The sequence below is a fragment of the Notamacropus eugenii genome, chromosome 1 (genome assembly GCF_028372415.1).
Source record: "Notamacropus eugenii isolate mMacEug1 chromosome 1, mMacEug1.pri_v2, whole genome shotgun sequence".
NCBI classification, from domain to species: domain Eukaryota; kingdom Metazoa; phylum Chordata; class Mammalia; order Diprotodontia; family Macropodidae; genus Notamacropus; species Notamacropus eugenii.
Genome location: NC_092872.1, coordinates 309,252,884 through 309,272,687, shown reverse-complemented (window position 1 = coordinate 309,272,687; position 19,804 = coordinate 309,252,884). Strand labels below are relative to the sequence as shown.

Genomic DNA, 19,804 nt, shown 5'->3' with positions numbered 1-19,804 from the left:
GATATGTTTACATATTTCATATGTCTTCTGAGTCTAAGAACTTAGGATTGATTTTTTTGTAGGTTATGTCTCGACTGCATTGGTAAAAATGCTGTCATCTTAGAAAGTCAGATAACATTATTACCTCCAAAGCTTCTTCAGCAAGTCCTCAAAAAAATAACATTTTGGACTGCAGCTAATCATCGACAAGAACAAAGAGCCAAAACTGAAGAAACAGACAAACATCTTTGAATTAATATTGTTATATGCTATATACATTAAATATGTGAAACATTTTGGAAAAGACTGCTATTAATAGAGTTTTAATTCTGGTCTTCCCCCAAAAAAATAGTATTTGGCAGCAAAAAAGCTGCTTTTGGAGGGATTCTATAACAATGATGAATGTTAGATACAAGAATGGTATATTAATTTAAAATTTTAAGAACAGGCCACCTTTCAAATAAGTTATGGTAAAGTTATTCCTCTGGAAAATTAGTAACTAACATAATAAAAATACATTTCATTGTTCATTCTTCATTGAAAATATTATACAAAATATTCAGGAAAATGATAGATTAGTCTAAGGACTTCAGGAATCGGAAGAAATACATTTACCCTGAAATACTACGTATTGTACTGTTGTCATTAATTTTTGAAGAGAATATATTGTCTTAAGTAACTTAACAAAAACTTTAAATTTCTCATTATAAATGAATGAATATTGCTTATGTTAGCCATGAAAAAATATAAATATTTGGATGAGTCATATCAAACTTTGAACTGTCCTGCTTTTTTACATACATATGTTCCTGAGACATCTTTATTACGTTAAGCAGCTGAGGAATAAAGTTAGCTACAATGGATGGTATCCAATGTCCAGTTAATTTTGTGTCTATCAACAACATGGTAACACATGGTAACATAGCAATTAGTTGAGTAGTGTGGGTTCATTAAGAAGTAGATTATATAGTAACCTACAATCCTGTAAAAATATAATTTGCCTCATAAGAATGCTTCCTGTAAAATTTTTATGTTGAATGAAAAGTGATAACTCAATAACTTCTCATAATAAGTCCCTCACCTTAATTCCTTCTAAAATATAGAGGTGATGCTCAGGATGTTTGGGTGATGAACGTATATAGTATCTTCACTTTAATCTCTGATATTGCTATTTATGTGAAAATAGAAGACTAGATTAATATCAGTTAATCCTTTAAACTATTCTAAAGAAAATCTTCTTAGCGTGACCACAGTCTTCTATTTTGTCTCCCATATTCTTGATCTTTATTTTAGAATTGAAATTAACTATTTTTAAATGTATTAGCATAGAAACATTTCTACATTGAAATATAATTAGCAATGCAAATTATAATATAGTTTGGTACATCTCTAATCACTGAAAGTTTTTAGAGATATGTTTTGTATATAAGAGTATTTGGATGTGTAAAATTGAAATTTTCTGCATTGAAATATTTTATCTAAATTTATTTATTGTATAAGATATAGAAAATGACTATTTTTCTATTTTTGCTCAGTATTAAGTCATTAGTGTTAATTAAGCAAAGAATTTTTGAGTCCTAATTTTTCATTAGTTTTGTTTTTATATATAGTCTGAATAGCAGATTTTGGATGCAGGATCTTTATAAGTGTTTTATATGTTAGAGAAAATTTTTATGGCTACGTAATATAGTTGGGCCATATTTTCATACTGAATTTGACTAAGAAAATATTTAATGGAAATGTAATTAGTGTTTAAGGGGTTAGGAGTGGGAACCAAGGGTATGGCCTCAGCTTTAATGAAACCTCTTTTAAAAGTATCTGATTATATATATTCTTTGGAAAGTGATTGGAATTCTAATTGCTGTTTCCTTGACTTTAAAAAGTCTTTTTTTCATTTATTTTAGTATATAGTACCTGTTTTCAAAATAGACATTTTAATTTGTACTGGAGAAACTGTGTTACTTAAGATCTTTATTTTAGGGTTTTGTTGTTTTGTTGTTTTTTTTTTTTAATTTAAAATGTAGTCCCTTTTCTAAACAGTGGCATGTACATAGTAGAAAAGTCAGACTAATGCCATTTTAAGTTGATGACTTGAGACACGATGTAACTCGATGAAAGAGTTTTGTCCTGCAAGGTAAAAATTCCTCATTGATTAGGAATTTTCTCTCCATTCTACACTTTCACTGCCCAAAAAGTCAGGATTTTCTTAATGTCAGTAGGCCTGTAGGAACTCCAGAAACTTGCAAAGCCAACTTTTAAGTTCTATTTTTGAAGAAGCTGGTTCTACAAGACTTAATTTCACCCTCCACTTCTTTGGCTAAAATAGATCCAGAAAATTAGAAGGTGATCCATTATGGGCATTGATGGTTCCCATAAGACTAAATAATAAGTAAGGTGCCCTTAACCTGATACATAGAGAACAGGGTATCCTAAAGGCTATCCTCTTTTCAAAACCATGTTTTCCTGATACTGTACATTTAGGATATGGTATAGTGGTCGTGTTAGAAAGTTGTTAATTCATTTAGATGTTCATTATCAGTCAGTATTAATTTTCAAGGTTTTGTTTCCATGAGCAGCACACTCTAATAGGAATCTTATAAGTACTATCTTAAACTTAATATTGTAGTACTTGCTTCCTCTTTCCACTTGTTCTCTACCCCAACTTCTCATACCCCTCTGAAAAGACATATATGAAATGATTTAAAGCAAATTTACAGGAATGGAATAGCAATGTCATAGTATGTTCATACAGTCTGTCAAATGAAGAAGTTGGATTAAAAATATTTTTGGTAAGGGATAAAAGAGATAAGAGACATGCTTCTCCAATTTTTAAAATGTTTTCCAATTTATCTACATGTGATTTTATTATTTTGAAATTTCCAGTTGGTTAGAATTTCTTGACACTCAAGTAACTCTCCAAAAGTATTATATTCTGAATCCTCCATACTAAGAAGTTTATCAGGATTATCAGTGATATTCTAGATTATTTGTTTCAGTGAAAAAATCTGTATTTTAATCCTCCAGTTGAAATAATCTTAGCCAAAGAAATAGCATAGAAAAGGGTTAGGATTTTTGGTGACTTCTTGGTGATTTTTCTGTTAAGACAGTAAGTGGGAGAAAGTGACATATATAAAAACAAAAGAGTAAATGACAAAGTTTGGGGAAAAAATATATACTATAAGAATTTTTGGAATTTGCTATGTAGGAAAAAAGAAATCTCAAAATGTCCTTAACCCCAAAATACAAAGAAACTTAAAATAAGTTTTTGATCTCATGCCAACCATTATCAGAGATGCCTTTAGTATGATGTTTGTTTAATAAATGTGTTTGGAAAATCTGTAATTTCTTTGTTATCAATTATAAATGAAATAAAATAATTTGCTTTGTTAATAGTAACTAATTCAGAGTGGCAAATGCAGCGTTTTTATTAAATTTTAAAAATTACATAAGTTCACAGATTTAGATCTGGAAGGGACCCCAGAAGACTTTTTCATATTGTCTTTGTCAACTTCATCAGAGTTTATTCTAAGACAAATGAAATTAATTTGTGTCCACATTTTTAATTTTTCCCAAGCTGGCAACATGCATTGCATGGGAGTTTACAGTCCAGAATTGGCTCAATTTGGGGGTTAGGGGTACAAAGCTATAAGTCCTTTGAAGAGTAGGTGTTCCCCAAGGGGTGCCAGTCAACCCTGAATGGTCAGCACACTGAGAGGTGGGCTATATTAAAATAAGAGTCTTGGAGTCTGTGACTTAAGTCACTTAATCTTGGTCAAAGAGACATCAATTTCCATATCTCCTGTCTTGACAATAGGGAGGGATTAATATTTCCCCAGTCCTTTCCAGGCAATACAAGGAAATAGAGCCTTTAGATTAGATAAAGGGACATGGGAGAAACTCTGAGTCTCCAAGATTACTAAGAAAAATTATTTTTCACATTCCCCCATCTAATTCTAATGAGAGGTGAATTACTAACTGATATGGTCAACACTTCCTCAAGGGGTTTGGGGTTAACTGTGAGAGGGGGAAAGGGGAGAAATTGATTGATGCATTGACAAATCAAAGGGGCAGTCCCTTTAGTAAGTAAATAGACCACACAGAAAAAGACTCAAGAGGAAAAAGTAAACAATAAATAGTCCATTTAAGGCTCATATCATATCACTGTCTGGTTTTCTAGACATCATCTGATTAAATTCTTTCCTTGGAGTGTGGTTTAAGCAGTCTTGAGCAGACTCTTTAATTGACTCCTTGGGGAGAGATCCTCTTTTTTTGTTAAAATTTCCTACAAAATTGATTTTAACACAGTTTTAAATTACTCTGCCAATAACTAGGTCAAATAATGAAAGTTAACTTGACCCTTATGTCTCCATTATTATAAAATCAAATTTTATATATTTAATAATTTAATAAAGTCAAATATTAATTATAAAATCAAAATTTGGAACCTTGGTTTACAAAACTTTTTATCACTAGTCTTAAATCTCTGATGCTGCTTCCATTGAGCTGCTGACTCTGACTCTTTCTCAGAAAGCACTCATTTAAGGTTAGTCCAAAGACACAACAAACCTAGGAATGAAACTAGAAATTCATAGTAGGTTTGGACAGAACTGTCATCAATATCAGATTATTATTGCAACAAATTAGCTTGGAAATGGAAATTTCATAGGCTTTCTAAAAATCACACAAAACGTTCCTTCATAAAAGTATTTCCCTTTCTTAAAAACAGTTTACAGTCTATCCTGATATTACTATAACAAATTAAATTCCTAATTACCACAAAATTCCTAGTTATCTAAATTCTGTAGTCAAAAGGGTGCTTGTAATGAGGACCCATTTATTCAGTAAGAATTCCACAACACAAAACTCTTGCTCAGGGTTGGTAACAGTCACAAAGGAAATTTTATGAGTTCTTTGCAAAATTAGCAACTTTTCTTTCACAAAAATACTTGTAAATACTTGATTAAAATAATAACCCCAAATAGCTTAGTTAACAGTCTCACAAATTTTATGCGATAGCCAAATAATTTTAGCTGAAACTTCCTTTTAAGTACAGATGTAACTTGGAAATTTATGATTTCTAAATTATAGTACTTCAAAATATTACTACACATGGTCAGATAGAATGACCTAACAGCTTCCTGATCCATTTAGTTTTTATCTCTGACCACCCAATTTTTAATCTAACAGCATCTGAATTATTAGAGAAATTGCTTTTCTAACAACATAGGTGATATGTGTTTATCAAATTATATAATATAAGGAAATTTAGAAATATAATACTATAAACAATTATAATTACTGAAACTTGAAACAAAGCCAATTAATTAGCAATCAGGTGACCTTAATTTACTTGTATGTGCTTCCAAATTGCTTTAAATAGAAAATCATTCATCTCATCGCTATTGGCATACTGATCACATCTAAAAACTCATATAAAGTTACCAAGTATGAAATAATTACATTTAATTTAAACCGTTAACATTAAGATAGCATTTGTCCTATGCCAATTGTGATTTTACAACATTCCCTGGGAAGTAGTTCCATTATTATGCCCTTACAGAACAGTAAACTGAGGTAAATAGAACTTTCTTGGGGTCATACCAGTTAATAAATTTCTTAATGGCAAATAATTTGAGCTCCGAGTTGGGAGAGCTGGTTCAGGTGTGAAAGAATTCACTTGGACAACATTCTCCTAACCAAGGTGAGATTTATTGACACAAAAGCAGCAGGACTAACTCTGGAAAAAGGACTAGCAATTTATAGAGGGAGGACAGGGACTTGTTTTTATAAGGACAGGATAAGGAAGACAGGAAACTTCATGACCCAGAATGAGGGAGACAAGGAATTTTATGGTCCAGGATAAGGGGAAGTTTTATGGTATTGTTAACCTGAAAGTTTGGTTAAAGTAGAGGCAACAGGCTAAATGCATATGTTTTTATTATCTTATTCTAAATTCTCCTTAAAGTAATAGTACATAAATTCCATGGAGCCAGGATTAGAACCTGACAGTACAGAACCTCAGTACAGAAAGAGTCTGACTTAAATACATTTTACCATGAGAAAGGAATTCTCTTAGTTGAACAAATGGTAAATTTAGTAAGACAAGACAATTAACAAAGTATTGTCAGTTGGAATTTATGATTCCAGGCTGTGTGAATTTCCTCTCTGTAGCATATATCTCTGTGACGTGGGATAAGGAGAAAATCCCACAACTTGTGGCAGGTATCCTGTGATAAACAGGTCCCTGAAACTACTAACACAGGAAAAGGCATTTTTAGAACAAAGCAAAACAGTCTGATTGATTAGTTCAGGCTTGGGCCCTTATTAAAATCCAAAATTTATATTAAATGTTTATCAGTATTTCAAGATAAGGGCAAGAGACTTTAGGACCTCTCAAGCTCAGGAGGGGCCTCAAGAGGTATTGGAAAAGCAAACCTTAATATTATGCTTAACCCTTTAAGTCACCATGTATGCTATATCCACATCATAATATCTTTTTGTGCTTAATCCTGATTGGAAGAGCACTCTCAAATGCTGTCCTTACTCCTTCAGGACAGATTTTGACTTAAATCAAATCTGGATTTATAATTGTTAATCATAAACATTTTAATTTTTTAAAGTCCAGTAGTCTTGACCCTTTAAAAATAGTATTCATAAGTTCATATATTCCCTTAAAAAAAGATATGTGGTGACAATTCCCAGCTCTCAATAACCTTTTTTCTCTATTTCCTTAAACAGCTGAAGTCCCCTTTCCTTTTTTGAAGCTTATCAGACAAAGAGCTGCCCTAAGCATTTCAGCTCCCCATTCCATCCTCCAGGGTATTTCAGGATGTTTGTACTAGGAAATGTATATAAAGTTTTACAAACAGCTTGAAATCACACCTGTTTTCATCAAGTTAACTTAAAAAGTGCTGGGCCAGGGTTCTAAAATTATGTTGTACTACTGCTTTTGGCCCAGACTGAGACCTGAGGAATTTGATTAAATGCTGGCAGGGTGTTGCCAATTTCCCCAGGCAGAAGCCTCCCTAGAGCTTCCAAAGATAATAACTAAATAATTGACTGCCTAAGCAACACAGCTTTCCAAATTGAAAATCATACTCACTTTCGTCCTGCTTCTCTGCACCAGTTAGAATCTGGAGGGAGTTAAACCTTAATAATTTACAAATCAAGAGAGCTATATTTCTCTCTTACTCTTCGCAAACAGCTTTTATAATGCTAATATGCATTTTAATCACTGAAAAATCCTAAAGTGATGCTATTTAAGGCCATGATATAAAAGTCCTGATCAAAATGACTAAAAAACTTATTTTTGCAATTTTAAACACAACTTGGTTTAGATCTTATCAGTATAAAGCTGCAGCTAGCTGATTCCATCTTCTAACTAACTTCTAGGAGAGCCTCACCCTGCTTTTTCAGTTCCATTACTTATTATCTAACTTTATTTTTGTAACCCCAACTTGGCCAGTGTTGGTGATGAGGTTGAGGGGTGCTGGGAACACCAAAATACCGACTGTCCGGGTCCTGCTTGAATGAATTCCACTCAAGCCTTGTTAAAGCCAAAGAAAAGCAAAGTTTATTAAAGATTCTCCAAATTGGGTTGGCTTTTAAGGGGCCTACGCATTTGTAACACTTGTATTCACAAGCAGGCCAGATAGAATTTCAGTTAGACAAGAGTCTGAGCTGGATTGAATCTGACACCTTCATGGAGGCAAGATGAAACTTACATACAGAAATGTCTGTAGGAGGGATCTGGGGGTGGTCTGGTAGTCTAGGGCGATGGGAGGAGGGGTTTAGGGAAGGCCTTGAGGAGAAGTCAAAGGAGGGGGGTGACTGGTCAAGTGTTGGAAACAGCTGGAGGCAATCAGGAGATATCAGACAATGGAGGGTCTGGGTCAGAAGCAGGTGTCACCAGGTAGTCTGGGGTCCCTGGGATGGTCTCCATAGATCAAACTCAGGGAGGATCCTGTTGGGGGTGGTTGGTAATAGGATCAAAGGGAGGAATATCAAAAGAATGCTAACTAGAAGATTGGGAGTATCTGGCCTGGGAGAAATGGAAGGGGAATCCAAGGAGCCCCACCCCCAAAGGCCAGACTTTCCCCGGGGCCCTTTAGACTAATGGGACAAAAGCCCTCCCGATCCAAGGGGAATAGGTCTTGGCTTGGACCTGTACCCCATCATTAGAAACCCCCCCAAAAATCTTAATCTCCTGCTAAAAACCTGAGGTGGAAGTTCTTTCCCAGTCTTCTCTCTAATTACAGACCTTAGAAGTTTTTCCTGGTTGCATTTTAAATCAGCACAAACATGACAGTCATTTTACACACATAGAGACATAGAATGACAAGTGCACACAAATTTTAAAGGAACCCCAGTGGGGCCATCATAATTCAGGATTATCTTTAGTCAGTTGATACCAGCACTGGCAGTATTTACGGTCATCAGAATAATAGTGAACAGGCAGCAGTTTTGTTATCTGGATCCCCAATTTTGGATTCTGACTGACCAATAGCCAAATTATAAAGGATATCCTTACCTTTCAGGAGGTCTGTCTTGAGGTCTCTGCCCCCAGAACTGGTTGGAAAGAAAAGTGGACTGCAACCTAATGTAGGGAGTCCGAGAGATAAGGATCAGGGATTTTGGGGGTAAGACACATCCACCCTTCAGAGCTGGGACTTCAGGAGGAAAGAGTACTGTGGGTGTCCAGCCCCAAGTACTGTCAAGGAAGAGTCCAAGGCCTAGTTTTATCTCTGAGTCGCAGCACCATTAAAGTATCAATTTCAGCAGAGTTTGTTCTAAGAAAAGACAAACAAAATTAGGTTGTGTCCACGTTTTTTAACTTCTCTCAAGCTGGCAACATGTATTGCATGGGAGTTATAGTCCAGAACTGGCTCAATTTCGGGGTTAGGGGTACAGAGCTATAGGCCCCTGCTGTAGGTGTGTGTTCCCCAAGGGATGCCAATCAACCGTGATTGGTCAACACACTGGGAGGTGGGCTGTGTTAAAATGAGGGTCTTGGGGTCTTTGACTTAGGTCACTTAATCTTGGTCAAGGAGACTTCAATTTCTATATCACCTGTCTTGACAATTGGGAGGAAATCAACATTTTCCCTGACCTGTCTGGGCAACACAAGGAGCAGGAATAGAACCATTAGATTAGATAAAGAGGGATGGGGGAAGGTCTAAGTTTCCAAGATAGACATTACTAAAAAATTCATTTTTCACATCATATTTGAGGAAATGGAAGCAGAGAGAGTCAAAATGGTTTATACAAAGTTATTCTGGTAGGAAGTAGGAGAGTCAGATTTAAATTCAGGTTCCTGACACTAAATACAATGCTATTGCCAAAATGGCCAGCAAAATCTCTTGAGGTTTTTCTCTCTTTTCTTTAATTTGGAAAGGCTAATCTAGAGGGAACCTAAAGACAGTCAATAAATGTTTAAGCTTCTATTAATGTGCCATGTCAGTTGCTGTGGCTTGGGAATACAAGGACAAAGGTGAAAGCCTCTCTTGTCCTCAAAGAGCTTATATTCTGTAGAAGACTTCAGCAAGTAGACCAACTTGACCGGATGTAAAGCACATCAAGGAGAACACTTCCCAACTTGAAGAGCACCAGTGTTCTATACAACGCTAATAGAAGTTTTTGTTGTTGTTCACATTTTCATCTGCGTCTGTAATTTCATTGGCATGGGGAACTCCTCAGGAGCACTGAAAGATTTATGGACTTGCTCAGGATTATATGCATACCCAATATGTGTTAAAGACACTTGCACCCAAGTCAGCCTGACTCTAAGGCTAATTTTTTTTATCAACTGTGCCAGTAGGCTCCAAATACGTTTTATTGCACACTCTATCTTGTAAAAAAAATTTTGAGTATATGCCTCCAATATATGCATATCCATTTATTTTGAACATGGTTCTAACTTCCACTATTTTAATATTTTAACAGCTGACAGAGCTAAAAAAAGACATCCCACAAAGATTTGGATAGGAACTGGATCTTCTATTTCTCTTATATAGGGAACTCCCTGGTAAGGAAAACTCTGTCTTCCAATGCAATTTGACACCTCTGAACAATGACAAGTTAAGTGACTTGCCAAATGTCATACTGGCAGCATGTGTCAAAGGCATGATTTCAACACAGTTCTTTTTGACTCAGGGGCTGACCGTCCACTAGTCCATGCTGTTCCTCATATTAAACAAAGTTATGTAACTTTAGGTAGAAGAAATACATCATTAGCTGTACTTAGTAAATCATGATACTTTAGTGTTGATGGGGTGCTTGGGTGCTTGTGTTTGGACCCCAATTCCAAGATCATGTTTCTCCCTAGCCTCAAAACATTATCTCTAGAAGTTTCTCCCCAGCCTAAGGACACTATGCCTAACAATCATGAATGGGCCCCAAAACAGTTATCTCTCTCCTTGGTACAGTAGCAAACTGCACTTACAGGATTTATTAGTTTAAACTGGCTTTGTACTAGCTCGTAAAGATATTTAGTACCCGCTTAACTATCTATACCAATTCCCTGCTTCATTATATGCATTCTGGACTCCTCATTATGTGTATCCTAGACTTAGACATTGAATGGTGGCAGTCTGGGCATTTCTTAGTCAGCCCTGACTATTAGTTGACTTAATGATATTGCAGGCCTAAAACCACACCTCCGTGTAGCCCCACCTTGGGCTATTTCCAGATGAACTCTGGGTAAACTGGTGGTGCAGTAGATATTAACAATGCATGTTCCTTCAAGAACTGACTATTCCTTAACCACTCCCTAATCCTGCCCTGAATCACCTAGTTAGCATATTTGGCACATGTTTTACTATAGAATGTCCTATATAAACTTTAAATGTATCCCTTTTAGATCACAGGTTCCCTAAGAACTTTTGCCCACGGTATGGTGTAACAATAAACCTTTGCCAACTAGACTTAAAGACTGCTTGAGTCTATGAATTCATTCCAGATGACCTTATCCAGGAACTCCAGTCTTTGGAGTTTCTATCTATAAATCATGCAAAGGTTTTTAGTGAAATTTGCCTGGTATAATTCTGTCTTTATTTCAATCAGTATTCAAGCAAAATAATCTGAAGGTATTGCATTTTATATTTTAAACAAGAGGTTTTAAAATCCACTGAAGCTCTTCATTTAGAAGATTTTTAAACAGGTTAGAAATTACCATTTCCAAGTTTTTGAAGTTTTCAGATATGAGCTTTTATAGATAACAGATATATCATTTTTGGCAACAAAATTATATATAGTCTCCATAGTATGAGTTTTTCATAAAGCAGTTATTTTCTCACTAATTATTAAAAAGTTACTTTTGTCTGATATCCAAGTTATTTAGAGAAGTAACACAAATATGTCCTACTGAGATCCATTCCCCAATGAATAGTCAAGGATAATAAAAACACTGTTCTCTAATGAAGAATTGAAAACTGTATTAGACATATGAAATAAACATATAAAAGACCACTCCAAATCACTAAGCAGAGAAATACCAATCAAAACTACCCTGAGGTTTTACCTCATACCTAGCAAACTGGCAAAAATAACAAAAAATGGGAATGGTCTATCTTGGAGGGGGTGTGCAAAGTGAGGAACATGACTATCTTGTTGGTGGAGCTGTGAATTGGTCTAACAATTCTTGAAAGCAATTTAGCGTTATGCTAGGATAATTACTAAAACATCTATGCTCTTTGAGAGTCCACTATTAGGCACATACCCCAACGAGGTCAAAGATAAAATGAAAAATGTAATGTACATTAAAGTATTTATGGAGGCTCTTTCATGGTAACAAAGAACTAGAAACAAAATAGATTCCATTCACTGAGGAAAGGATAGGTTGTGATATGATAATGTTATGAGATGTTACTGTTAGAAGTGAGCCAGTCTAACAAGCCCCCAAAAGGGAGAAACATGCTCACCTTAAATAAAGAACAATACCTGTTGTGAAATTAGGAAAGCCTTTATTAATCTTTACATCTATGCCCCCTGAATGGATGGGTAGCCTCCCCAGTAAGGTTACAGAAAGACTATAACATGTGCAGGAAGATGGGACTTCTTATACCGTTTTCTGAACTTTGGATCTCCCGAGACACCATCCCCTGGCCATGTGACTCCATGTTCTCCTCTCTGATAGGCCCTTCCTCACACACCTCCTTGGGCCTGTGCATTAGTCTCTGACCTCTAACCTGTGCATGCTAGGTCACAACCCCCAATCACCCAGGAATGTGGACAACAGAACTTTCTTGCTTCCCACATTACTGTGTCATAGAAGAACATAAAGAATACAGGGAGACATAGGAAGACATGAGCTCATGGAAAGCTTTATAAGAAGCAGAACAGATAGTTACCAGGAAAATATACACCATGGCAAAAAAGTAAATGGAAAGAACCACAACACATACAGAATCAAAATTGAGCACCGTGTGATTACAACGATCAAGTTTGGCCCCAAAGAGATATGAGAATGCATATCCTTCCCCTTTTTATGGAAGTGTTGGACCTGATTTTTGTGGTTTAGTTTTGCTGAATTGCTTCTCACTCACCACCCCCCAAATTTTTTTTTTATTCTTTGTTATAAGGAATGGGTTTAGATAGATGCAGAGATATATTGAGAAATTAAAGTGATAAAAAAAAAGCTATAATTTTTTTGAAAAATATAACTTTTACCTTGAGGAGACAAATTAATTATTTATTTTTCTTGAACTATCTGCTGGGCAGCTCTAAGACAGGAGCTTTTGGGTTCCAGACTCTAGTAGGTTCCCTCTTGATCGAGGCAGCTAGAAAGACAGCAACTGAGACATAATAAGGGGTTAATTACTTTATTCTTCTCAAAGGGGTTGCTGATAATGGGAGCAAACATCTCCTACAGTACCCCTTAGTTACTCTTCTGAAAGGGGTAGGTGAGAATAAGAGTAGTAGGGACACCAACTCCAACAACATTCCCCAAAGTCTCAATGGGGGCTGACTGAAGCAAGTATAGCACTCACATTCCCCACTTACTGACTAGTGCTCACTTGATTTATAGAGAAGTACACAATGAAGGCAATTTGCCAGCAATAGCCTTACAAGTTTACATTAACTTTAGCAATATCAAGGTGACTTAGCACGGAGCCTGTGCAGTGGACAATTAAACTCAAATGTTTATATTGTCTGAAGGTTATATAATTATACACAAGCCCAGTAAAATTGTTAACAAGCCATGATCCTGGGAACTAGTATCTTAGAAAATAAATCCACCTTATATACACTAGCATACTACTGTGCAGTCACTTTCATGACAGAAAAGGTCAGCAAATTTGGGATGTTTGTTGCTTTTTTAATTGAGTTTTATTTTGTTCTGTTCTAAATTCTCATCCACTGTGCCCTACCCATTGAGAAGCCAAGAAAAACAAAACTGACATAAATATGTATTTTCACACTATCTACTTGAAAAAGGGAGACTACCAAAGTAGCAACAACAAATGTTCTTCTAATCCAGGCAAGGGGATTGCAACCTGGAGTTACCTCGAGGTATTGGAATGCAAGATTGCCCATGAAGGATGGGGGTGGGGTGTAGAGGTGGAAGTGGGGAGGGAGGGATGGAGTTTAAATCCATTTCAGTGGGGAGAGAATCTCTTGGAAGGTACAGCTTCTCAAAGCTGTTACAAAAGTTGTTTTGTATAACAACTGAAAGTCCATGGAGAAGGCTAATGATGCTTGGGGAGTAGTAACTTCTGGTTGGACAGGCTTTTTTTTTTTTTCTTTTTAAAACTGATTTTCATGGTCTTGTAACTGGTTTTGACCATCTCAGGCAATTTGTAGTTCTGGGGTCAGGCAAGGTCAGCTCAAAGTCAGCTGTATTCAGCGAGACAAATTTCTCCTAGTCAGATCCAAAAAGAAAAAGAAAAAGAAAAGAAAATGTACTTTAGGTCAGTCCCCCATGCCTCCTGAGGAGGCAGAGAGGAAGGGCTGGTTCACCATTTAGCTTCAGGAGAAGGGACTGAAGCAACCCTCCGATTGCCTGCCTCTCATCTTCCAGCTCTCTCTGCCCCTCTCTCACCTCTTCTTCCCCTCACCAGACCAGTGCAAGTGCCTTTGTGGGAGTATGTGAGAGAGGGGAAAAAAAAACCAGCCCAGCTGATAGATGCATTTGGAAAACAAATGTAATGTGTGACACCTGGAAACCTCTCACCTTAGAGGGAGGAAAAAAATATCAACACAGTTATTTAACACTAAGAGTGGTCCCAGGGACCCCAGACTACCTGGTGACACCTGCTTCTGACCCATGCCCTCCATTATCTGATATCTCCTGATTGCCTCCAGCTGTTTCCAACACTTGACCAGTCACCCCAGTCCCACTGAGGTCCTCCTTGGACTTCTCCTTAAGACCCTCCCTAAACCCTTCCTCCCATCACCCTAGACTACCAGATTTAAGTTTCATCTTGCCTCCATTAAGGCACTCAGATTCAGTCCAGCTCAGATTCAGTCTAGCTGAGATTCTATCTGGTGAATACAAGCATTACAAATGCTTAGGCTTCTTAAGAGCCAACACAATATGGCAAATCTTTAATAGACTTTGTTTTTCTTCAACTTTTAGAAGGCTTGAGTCGAATTCATTCGAGGACCTGGATTGTCAGTATTTTGGGGTCCCCAGCACCCCTGAACCTCAACAGTTTCAGGTCTCTTAAATCCCTTCCTAAAGCCTGGCCAAATAAATGAAGGTTATTTCAAAACCCTTGGGGCAAGACTGTCCATGTTAGCTGATCTGGACTTGATTCCCCAGGAAGAGTACATTCAAAGGCAAAAATAAATTGTGAGTATTCTTCATTAGGCTTTTTTGTTGGAAGGATTGCAGAGTTGCATGGAGATGAACAAAGGACAAGGATTTTATATTTGAGGAATTTTTCAATTAGAGGTTGTAGTCCTTCCCAGGTCTCAGGCTTAATCAGATATTGACCTTGAAGAGGGAACACTTTAGGGTCTGGGAGGCTAATAATGGCTGGAGTGGCAGAAATAGCTTGCCCTAGAATTCCAGGATCCCAAAAAATTGGCCTGACTGCCTCCCACACTTTCAAGCAAACATGGGGAGATCTAGTGAACAGAGGCAAAAGGGAGATGGGAGGTTTAACTAGAGAAAATTGATTCCCCAGATTTACCATCTGGTCCCTTCCCAACAAGGGGATAGGGCAAGAGGAGATCATAAGGAAGGAGCATTTAAACAACAGATCCTCAACTAGGTTGGGGAGGAGGTATGTATGGAGACATCTCTTAATATCCCCTTCCATGCCTATGATCTGATGGGTCAGTGGGCAGGTAGGGCCAGAGTAACTGGTTAAAGCAGAGAACTTAGCCATGTTAAAGTGGGTAACTTTACCTTCAAGCCTCCATTTTTGCCCAGGGCTTGGCGAGAGAGGTGGAAAAAGTGGTAGCACTGCCAGCACCCAGGCTTTCCTGTTGTTCCAAGTCTTGAGAATACTGGAGGACAGGGTACTGGGGGGGTGGCTCTACTACTTTTGCAACCTGAGGGAAAATCTTTCCTCTGATGTCCCTCCTGGTCACATGGGCATGGAACCACAAGGGGTTGGTTCCTGGGGCACCCTCTGGGGGGGTGCCCTGGAGGGGCACTCCTTGGAACAGTGACCCTTCTTGTGGCATTGAAAACAGGTTTCCCCATTGTCCAAGTAGCCAGCCTTCCTCCAAGGGGGCACCCTGGAGGGGTGCTCCCAGGGTCTTTTCTTGGCCATGGCAAAAGCCAAGAATTGAGCATGTTTTCTGGCTCTGCATGCTTTTTCCTCTGCTGCAATGAGGTCTCTGTCATTAAAGACTCCAAAGATTGTCTCCAGTAATTGGGCCTGAGGTGTTTGGAGTCCCATTGCCAGTTTCTTCAGTTTCTTCCTAATATCTGGGGCAGACTGATTAATGAAATACATGCTAAGGATTGCTGCCCCTTCTATGGCATCAGGATCCAAATTTGTATGCTTTTTAATAGCTTCTACTAGCCATTCTTGAGAAAGGGCAGGGTTTTCCTTTACTCCCTGAGTAATTTCTAACTTTTTGAAAATTTACTTGTTTTTGAAATACAGTTTCTAGGCGTTCTAACAGGCAAATTACCATTCAGTCTCTCTTTCTTCTGTCCTCATTCTTTTGATAATCCCGTCCTGGGTCACTAGTGGGAACAGCAGCTGCTCCTGGGGGGTATTTTGTAGGATCATTGCTAGCCATATGATCCTCAAATTTCTGGGCTTGCTCCCAGATCCCCCTATTCTCTCCAACTGTACAGCAGGTAGGAAAAAGAATATGTAGATCATCCCAAGAAAGTTCAAATTGTAGGGATATGTCCCTAAAACCCTCAGCAAACTTAGTGGGGTCCTTTAGGAATGTTTTAAGTCCTTGCATTGCTATGAAAGGCTAAGTCTATCAAAAACAGTTCTTGCACACTGTGGCTTTTACTGTGTATAATGTTCTCCTGGTTCTGCTCACTTCACTCAGCATCAATTCATGTAAGTCTTTCCAGGTTTTTCTGAAGTCCTCTTGTTCATCATTTCTTGTATCACAATATATACCACAACTTATTAGGCCATTCCCCACTTGATGGGAAGTCCCTCAGTTTCCAGTTCTTATCCACCATAAAAAGTGCTTCTATAAATATTTTGTGCATGTTGATCCTTTTCCCATTTGTATGATCTCTTTGGGATACTGTAATGGCAAGCAAAGTAGGATCTTTCGCTGTTTTTGTTTTAGTATAATCAAGTGCCTCTGATTGAATGATTAAAGATCTTCCCTACCCATTAATGGGCCTGCCCATTAAGAGGAGTTAGGTTAGGGAAGATTGTAGAAAGGTTCACATCTTTGGTAAGTTTCTAATGAGGCCCTGGGTTCTCAAGGGTTGTGATGCCCTCTGGCTCTAAAAAATGTATAAATACTGACAGTGAGGTTTTACTTTCGGGCGTCCTAACTAGAAGTGTTTTGTTTGGCCAGACAAGACTCTGGGAATCCACTAAGGAGCTCCCTAGCTTTGAAAACCCAGATATTGGTGCTTTCCTCTCTGGTAACTGTGGTCAGACAGTTGGACCTGTTTGTTGATTTGTGATATATGTATTGCTTACGGTCAGACAGTTGGAAGCCTGTCTGCTGGTCTTTATTTCTCTACTTGTGTTTTTCTCTATTGGTGAGTGATATATGTACTTGTTTAAAGGATATTGTTAACCCCTCAAAAGATACCTTTCTTTTTAGAAAAGCAGATCAAAGAACCTGTGTAGCAGGCCCTCCTGTGTATATTGGGGTGCTTACTGTTAGAGATACAGCCCTAGAAGCGGTATTGCTGGGTCAAAGGCTATACACATTTTTATAGCCCTTTGGCTGACATTTTGATTTTGGGAACTTCTATTTTGTATTTAATTGAGGTTTTTAAATTTCTTGACTTTATAGTTTTTTCAGTTGCCCGCTCAGTTTGTTGATCTGCCCTTTTTTTAATTAATGAAAGATTTTAGTAGTCATTATTTTTAATGAAATTATCGCTTCTATGATTTGTTTTATCTTTGGCCCATTTTTTGGAATTAAGTTAGTTTCTAGTTTTTAATCTTTGTTTCGAAGGCCCTTTATTTACTATATTTACTCTGTTTCTGGTTATTGTCTCCTTATTCTTTTTGGCCTTTGTTTGTTTAACATGTTTGCTAGATTTGTCTCCTACAGGCTTAGTGCCCCTCCACGTGTGGATGACTGACCTCTTAAGTTGGATGTCACCCTCTGTCCAAGACTGATATATCACCCCTGGACCTGGCATTGACCAAGCTCCACATACCAACTAAGGAACTGATCCCTTGAATGGGACCTCTTGAGGCAAGGACAGCTCTATGTCCAATCTCAACAGGCAGTAGTTTCAGAAGATGAGACCTTCACCCCTTCCCCCAAGGGATTTGGGGTCCCATTCTTCTGATGGGGTAATGATGGGGTTCTTGTGCCCAAGCCATCATCCTGAGATATTGTTTATGCGTTTATTTTGTATTATCCCTTTTGTATTGTTATTGAATTTATGTTGATACAAATTACCCCTAAAGTCCCATCAGCCTACATAATGGACTCAAGATCTTGGGGCTGAATGTTATGTTAATAAAATAGGAACATCTTCTCTGCCCAATAATTGGCCTGTGTGACTTGCTTTGAACTCTGACTTAACTCATGTGGAGCCTGGGTCACATGGAGCTTAGACTGGGAGGAACTTGCCCAAGGAGGAAATAGAGAGAGAGAACAGGATCAGAGAGTGAGAGCAGGCAGAGCAGAGAGAGAGAGAGAGAAGCAAACTGAATGAGTGGAGGGAGGAATTTGTCTAGGAGAACTTCTTTTTGTGGGGAGGCCTGACCGAAAGAAGGTTTAAGATGTTAGCACTCTCTGAATTAGTGATAAGTACCTTGTTAAATCTTAACTCTTGGTATTCTAATGATGTCCCAAATAAATACTTTGGTTTTGTCTTTGAGGAAGAGAGTTTATCACGTTTTCTGAATTTACCCTGGAAATATGCATGCATATTCATGGTGGCTACTATCTGTATTGCTTTAGTATTACGTTGTATTCATTTGTTTCTCTCTAGTGTGTACCTAATCTGTCCCAATGAGCAATTATCCTATTTCTCATTGAATAGCAAATTATTTTGATGATTACAGTTTTATAGTATAGTGTGAGATTTGGTACTAGGTCTCCGTCCTTCCCACTTAAAAAAAAAAAATTTTCCCTTGGAATTTTTGACCTTTTCATCCTCCAAATAAATTAAAAATTTTTTTCAAGTTCTATAAATTATTTTTTCTAGTTCTATAAAGTAATCTTTTTGTAGTTTGATAAGGCACTTAAATAAGTAAATTAATTTATACAGTATTGTTATTTTTATTACATTGGCTTGACCTACCCATGAGCAATGAATATTTCTTCAGCTTTTTAGATCTGTCTTTGTGTAAAGTGTTCTATAATTGTGTTTATATATTTCCTGTGCCTTGTTAGGTAGTCTCCCAAGGATTTTATACTTTCTATCTAGCTGAATTTTGTTGGTAATATAAAAAAGGTTGATGATTTGTGTGGGTTTATTTTATATTCTGTAATTTTGCTGTAATTGTTCGTTGGTTTGATTAGTTTTTTAGTTCTCTAAGTATACCATCATGTTACTGCAGAAATTGATGCTTTTCTTTCTTTTTTGCCTCTGCTTAATCATTTGATTTATTTTTCTTGTTTCATTGCAATAGCTGACATTTCTACTCTATTGAATTTTATAGTGATAATAGATAGCCTTGCTTTTTTCCTTGATCTTATTTGAAAGGCTTTGAGCTAAATATATGTAGAGATAATGCTTGCTCTTGGTTTTAAATGGATACAACTTACCATTTTAAGGAAAGCTCCATTTATTCTTATACATTCTAGTGTTAATAGGAATGGGCTATGTATTTTGGCAGAAGTTTTTTCTCTCCATCTATTGAAATAATCATATGATTTTTGTTGTTTTTATTATTTACACTGTCATTTATGTTTATAGTTTCTTTTAGAAATATTGAACCAGCCATGTCTTCCTGATATAAATTCAGCCTGGTCATAGTGTACGATCTTTATGATGTATTACTATGATCTCCTTGATAGCATTTTATTTAAGTTTTTTGTATAGATATTCATTAGGGATGTTGGTATATAGTTTTCTTAATGTTTTGACTCTTCATGGTTTAGGTATCAAGACCAAATCTGTGTCATAGAAAAGTTCTCATTGGTATGAGAACTTCTTCCCCTTTTCTTTAAAGCAATTTATGAAATTTTTGAATTAATTATTCTTTAAATGTTTGCTATAATTTACTTATCAATATCTGTCACATTC

The 19,804-nt window shown here is 37.0% G+C and overlaps 1 protein-coding gene across 4 annotated transcripts in view; it reads left to right on the top strand.

The window, feature by feature from the left end:
- The window catches only part of KLHDC1 (kelch domain containing 1), a 75,850-nt gene that overhangs the window by 52,738 nt on the left and 3,308 nt on the right, over window positions 1–19,804 (top strand). The window contains exon 13 of one of the 4 annotated variants that reach the window (XM_072629468.1): window positions 17,650–19,446. The exons of 1 other annotated variant lie outside the window; for it this stretch is intronic. In XM_072629468.1, the coding sequence (XP_072485569.1) occupies window positions 17,650–17,680 (31 nt within the window). In that variant the 3' untranslated portion in view covers window positions 17,681–19,446. Of the gene's footprint in view, window positions 1–62; window positions 19,447–19,804 lie in introns of those variants that run through there. 2 more of the 4 variants (XM_072629467.1, XM_072629470.1) reach the window with 2 other exon arrangements.